At 39.3% G+C, this 6,615-nt stretch overlaps 1 protein-coding gene across 1 annotated transcript; it reads right to left on the minus strand.

The window, feature by feature from the left end:
• Positions 1–4,450: 4,450 nt before the first annotated feature.
• LOC125187128 (high affinity nitrate transporter 2.6-like) lies at positions 4,451–6,354 on the minus strand. The gene is made up of 3 exons (XM_048083660.1): positions 5,544–6,354; positions 5,367–5,482; positions 4,451–5,292 (listed from the first exon to the last, which is right to left on the minus strand). The coding sequence occupies exons 1-3, from the start codon at positions 6,294–6,296 to the stop codon at positions 4,623–4,625; spliced, it is 1,539 nt and encodes a 512-aa protein (XP_047939617.1). The 5' UTR covers positions 6,297–6,354; the 3' UTR covers positions 4,451–4,622.
• Positions 6,355–6,615: the final 261 nt, after the last annotated feature.

A 6,615-nucleotide genomic window follows, 5' to 3' on the forward strand; every position in this document is an offset into this window, starting at 1 on the left:
CTTTTGAACAATACATAGCTCTTGATAACTAAAGCATATATAATGTATGTAATGATCCAAGTAATGCCAATGTACTGATTAATAATGTGAAAAAGGCTAACAAGTTAACTGGATTTTGATGAACACTTGCTAGGCTTGTTAAGGATTAATTGGAGAAATAAATCGAATAATGAACAGAATGTGCTTATTGATGACCTGATCCAGAAATGGAATCTACAACAAGTTCATTCGTTGCTTGCAATAATGTACATATTCGTGAATGATAATGTACGGTAAAAGGTTAATAATGCAAGGCTAATACAATTTTTTGTAATATAAAGTTAAATGCTACAACTAAATAATGAAAACATCTGTTATTGTAATGCACATTAACGGTCTTAAAATGCAAATTTACTATGCATAAAACGTTTAAAGTGATAAGTTAATAGCTAGAACAAAATAATGAACAATTTCTTCACTTATAATGCACATTAACGTCCAAAAAATGCACATTTATTATGCATAAACTGTTGGTTTTAATAAGACTAGACCGAAAACGAAAACTAACAATGTTAGTAGGTACAAAAAACATCAAGATTTCCTCTTTCCCTTGCAAAGCTCTTTCTCCTTCGCCATCTCTTTAAGCATTGGACAGTTTCTAGAGTCGTGTTGGACCATCTCATAGCACGCCTTACACTGTCTAAGAGGTCTTTTCGCCTCCTTTCTAGCCTTTTCTCTCTTTGAAATCAGGCGGCTCGCATAGCTGCTAGCATGACCCTCGCTCGACTTCTTGCTGCCCTCCTATTGCATACGACAGAGTACCAAGTAGTAACACCGTATGTCTTCCTCATGCCTTGTTTGCGCGTATCAAAACCAACAGCGCGGGCATATACATCGTAGAACGCGAAACCAAAATCAAGCGATTGGAACTTCTGACCAACCACATGCTTCAAATCTGGAGAACATTTAGGTACAACCAACACTGTATAAAACGAGAGAAAAAACGACTCAACAAACATATGCATTTCGTATCATAAATCGTTCATTACAGAGTCTATTATACGCATTATATAATGCTACATGTCCAGTATATGTATATGTTAAAAGAACTCCCTAACCCAACCGAATTGAAAACCCTAGAGGATCCACTGAAACTCCCTAGCCCCTAGGATTGTTAAACCCTTGGGGAATAAATGAAACTTGCGCCAAACATACAACACTATATAAAACGAGAGAAAAAACGCCTCAGCAAACATATGCATTACATATCATAAATCGTTCATTACAGAGTCTATTATAGGCATTATATAATGCTACATGTCCATTACGTGTATAGGTATAAAGAACTACCTAAACCAGCGGAGTTGTAAACCCTAGAGGATTAACTGAAACTCGTTCACTTTGAAGAGAAGACGTGGTAATTACTACGTACTACACCCTAGCCCCCAAGCATTGCTAAACCCTTGGGGAATAAATGAAACTTGCGCCAAATATACAAACATGTACAGACTACGAAAACGATCATAAAAACTTATTGTATCGATCACAAAAAATTATTTGCAATGAACCATTACTCCAACTAATCGGTATTCAAGTGAGCCAATCGGTTTTATAATTGTACAATGGAGAAATTTAATTACCTTTTTCCATTTTGTAGAAAATGAAATCAATCAACGATTGCTCCCAAAAACGGTTTTCGACGACAAACCAAAAATAATAGTTTACGGAGAATGTTTCAACAACGCTTGTCTTCAACGTTGGAATGTCTTCAACAGAGAAAAAGGGAGAAAGATTCGAGAAAGAAAAAGAGTGTATCGTTTAATTCTGTAAAAAAAACCGCTGGGATCATGATATGGAGAAAATCAAGGAGTTACCATAACCAACTCCATTAAGTATTACTAATCAGCCCTTGTCGTGAATTTTAAGGATTAAAAGTAAATAAATCAGCCTTTATTTTGGGCCATTAGATCTCTAAAATGGAAGGCCAAGATTAAAAAGAACAATAGAACATAATATTAGAAAAGGATTTGAATACATCCTATATGGGATGTACTAAGATGACAACCCTCTTTATTGTAACACCATACCACCATTTTAGGCCATTGGATCTGAAAATCGTGTGCTTGTCATGCTGCCACGTGTAAAAACACGGAGGGGTAAAATAGGAAATTTCTAATTTTACGTTACCAGATTGCAGTGTTGTTCATTGAATATTGCAGTCTTACCACAACAATATTGCAGTTTACCACGACTGCAATATCTAATACAGTAGACTGCAAACCCGTGTTTTTTCACGAAACTTAATCCTAGGCGTCCATAGACGAGATCTAACGGACTATATTGGTGGTATGGTGTTATCCTATCTATGGTGGCACCATAGTGCACCCCATATATATATATATATATAGGGATGTATTCAGATCAGAACGCTAAATATTGTCAGAACGTCAAACCATGTACATTTTATGCACATATAATGTACCACCCCCATATGTAATAATGTACCACCCCAAAATAATGTACATCCTCATATAATGTACATTATTTTGGAGTGGTACATTATTACATATGGGTGTGGTACATTATATGTGCATAAAATGTACATGATTTGACGTTCTGACCGTAACACTGTTCTGACCGTAACACAACCCTATATATATATATATATTATATATATATATATAGGGTTGTGTTAGTTTGCTAACTAATTTACAGTAATAACTAATAACTTTCAATATTGTGCATTAAAATTATCAACACAAAGACATAATTATATCAATACAACATATAAATTTAAAATGTCAACACAAAGACATAATTTTATCAGCACAAGAAGATTGATAAATTTATGTCTTTGTGTTGATGTTTTTAACATACAAAATTGATGTTAGTTATTAGTTATTACCATAACATAGTTAGAATTTGATCACACACCTATATATATATACAATGACGGACCCAGGTGGGGTCGGGTGGGGTCGGCCGACCCCACCATCCGTCCATGAATACCGCCGGAATCTACCATTACCCAACCCTCCGACCTTCAAAATCCCTACCTCCGATCCCACGACATCGTCTCCACAACATCGAAAAGAACTGAAATTAGAGAACAAAGAAGGAAAGGGAAATACAGAAGCAAAGAAAGAGGAGAGATGGAGAATTATTCAGTACAGAAGTTTGGGGAAGAAGATGAATAGCGGGAAGAAAGAATGAGATTTGGTTCAATATTCATTTATTGAGATTTAGTATACTACGTATTTTGAGATTTGGGCTAAATGAGTTGGGTATTTGGGCTTATTAAATGCGTTTTTTTTAAATATTTTAATTCATTATTATTATCCATTTTTTTTGGAAATCATCATAATTCGTATTCTATTCTTTGTGTGTGATAGCATCACAGTTTTATAAGTTTCTTCTTATTTTGATAGTTACCAGTAGTATAATTTCAGTAGATACAAAACAATTTACTAAATTTGCTTATCATAATTTATTAGTAGTACCTTTTAAAAAATTAAAAATATAATTGCATGATAATATTGGTAAATCACATACCATATCAGAAATTAAAAAATATAAATACTTTGAAATATAACTATCCAAGAACACATCAAATATTTAAATTGTACTATAATACTATGTGATGTGTTCATTATAGATGTGGATATTAGTAGAAATCAATAATTTGCATAACAAAATATAATGTTACTTACACTATAATTCTTTCTAAAATATATAAAATATTAGTATTATTTAGAAAAAAAGTTTTAAAATCTTTTATACTCCCTCCGTCCACGAATAAATGTCCCGTTCACTTTTTTGCACTTGTTTTGTAAAAATGATAATAAATAGTTAAAGTGGAAAAATGATAAAGTAAGAGAGAGAATAATGTAGATAGGTGCGAAAAGTGAACGGGACATTTATTCGTGGATTCGTGGATGGAGGGAGTAAGTATTAACTTCAACCGAGTCCGACCCCACGGGTTTTATATCCTGGGTCCGTCATTGTGTATATACACACACACACACACACAAGGGTGCGTTAAAATAACAACACCTCTTAAAATAACACCATATCACTATTCCTAGCCAATCATTTGTACACGTGGACGAATAATCAATTGTCATGTGACAATCATAAAAAATGCTTAAGGGTAAATTTTCTCGGCCAGCAATATCTAATACACTAGACAACTAAAACCAATACACTAGTCAACAATTTACAGCAATTTTTTGTCAGCCAACAATATCTAATACGCTAGACAGCAATCTATAGATTGTTGTGTAGCGTTTATATTATTGTTGTGTAGCGTTTATAAAATTGCTGGTGTCACTTTAAGAAATGTTGTCATTTTAACACAAACTTATACACACGTACATAGAGAAAACGAATTTCAATAAATATTTTATCAATTTAGAAGCGAATTTGGTTTTTTTTGCTAGAACTGATAATTAATTTGATTTATGGTCCCCGAAACAACGAAGCAAGAAGCCAACATTTTGATCCATATCCAGTAAGTACAAAATACAATAGAGTGACAAGAATTAAAAAAGCGCCGGTCATGGTTGTACATTTACAACTAAATACGACCAATCATGATATACAACGCTTTTAGATTACACAAAATATAACAATAAAGGTTGTGGCTAAACATGAAGCGGAGTGGAGCCCGGCGGGGTTAAGGACGCTGCGATCTCGGCCCGGCTCCCACGCTCGGACCGGCTGTTCTCGGCGAACTTAAGGCTGCCGCCGTGCAAGCCCCTCTCCCTCTCCTCCTCACTCCACTCCGAAGCATAGTAGCTCTCCTCCGTGTGCTTCCCGCTCTTGGACGGCGGCAGGAACATGCTCCCCCACTGCGGGAAGTGGATCATCGCAACCGGAACCGTGCACGCCACAGCCATGGCTCCCATGTAGGTGAGGCCGTCCGCGGTGGAGAATCGCGTGCCGGAGAAGAACACGAGCTGCGTGAGTCCGCCGCCGAAGTTCCCTCCGGCGCCGGTGAGGCCGGAGATCAGCCCTAGCGATCTTCTGGAAACAAAGGGGATGATGCCGTACGTGGCTCCGCAGGCGGCTTGTGCGCCGATGGAGAAGAGGATCATGGAGGCGATGGCCATCACCAGTGAGTTGGAGCGCCCCAGCCACATGCAGAACACTCCTCCTAGTGTTTGGAATATCCATAGGATCCACAGCCTGCCCCTCATTCCGAACCTCTTGGCGGCTATGTCCGAGGCGTAGCCGCCCAAGGGCCGCGCGAAGAAGTTCGCCATTCCGAACGTGGCCGCGATTACTCCGGCTGTGTGTAGCTTCAGGTTGAACCTGAAACAAAACAATTTAATTTATCAGTTTAGTAAATTATTTGACTTTATAAAAGGATAGCGAAGTGAGCTGACCTGTCGTAGAAATATTCAGCAATGACATTGTTAATGCAAAGTTCAACTCCCATGGAGAAGCCATAGAGAAGGAAAAAAACCCATGTTCTGTAATTTGTGAGAGCGTGGCGGAATACCTGCAGTAGAATAATTAAATTAAATTTGAACAGATTTAATGACATTAATTAATTACTATACCTTGGAAAAGTTGTCCTTTGCAACATCGCCACTCTTCTGGAGAGTGCTAAGGTTGCCATCTGGCAGGTCTTGACCCATGGTCAGCACCATGACCCCGATGATGACATGGAGCCATCCCGGGATCATGAATGCGATGCGCCACGCCGTGTAGGGGGTGGCGCCGGAGATCTTGATGAGGTGGAAGAGGAAGGGCATGAGGAGCTGCGTGATGCCGCCGCCCATGTCGCCCCAGCCACCGGCGACGCCGTTGACGGTGCCGATGATGGAGCTGTTGAACATGACGCTGGTCCAGTACTGGCACGACACGAAGGTGGCGAGGGAGAAGCCCGTCATGAAGCGGACGGCCACGTAGCCCTGGGGCGAGGAGACGAAGACGGTGGAGAAGACGACGGGGGCGGCGAGGAGGTTGAGGACCGCGCAGCCGTAGCGGGGGCCAATGAGGTCGCAGACGACGCCCATCATGAGGCGGGAGAAGATGCTCCCGGAGACAGAGGCGACGCCGGCGTTGCCGATGTCGGAGCGGGTGAGGTTGATGTTGTCGCGGATGATGGGGACCAAGGGGGCGGCGGCGAAGGTGGAGATGAAGCAGGTGAAGAAGGAGATCCAGGCTAGGTGGAAGGATCGCATGTGGGGCTGAGCGAAGGAGGTGACTTTCAGGACTTTTGCCTTGTGCTCCGAATCTACCGGCAGAGAGAACTTAGTACTGTCGGCAGTGATGGACAAGGGTGGAAGAGGCACATTGATTTCGCCCATTTTCGGCTTTCTTTCAACACTAGGAAGTGAGGATTTGAAGTGAAGAGAAGAAGATTTAAGTTTTGTAGGTGTGCTCTCAAATGGAGAAGGTGGAGTGGTATTTATAGAGTTTGTGAGAGCATATTCTAATTTGATGCCAACAATTTAATCAATATTCTATTATTTGGATGTTGTCATTTCCTAACTTCAGGGGCCATTGGTATATAATGGAATGGAAGGGAAGTTATAAAATGAAAAATTGTACAATTTCAAATTTTTTAATATAGTGTCAAAACGTTAGCACCGTATAAAATTTTAAGATTTTGATGTCAATATAATT

Source organism: Salvia hispanica, chromosome 5 (genome assembly GCF_023119035.1).
Source record: "Salvia hispanica cultivar TCC Black 2014 chromosome 5, UniMelb_Shisp_WGS_1.0, whole genome shotgun sequence".
Lineage (NCBI taxonomy): Eukaryota > Viridiplantae > Streptophyta > Magnoliopsida > Lamiales > Lamiaceae > Salvia > Salvia hispanica.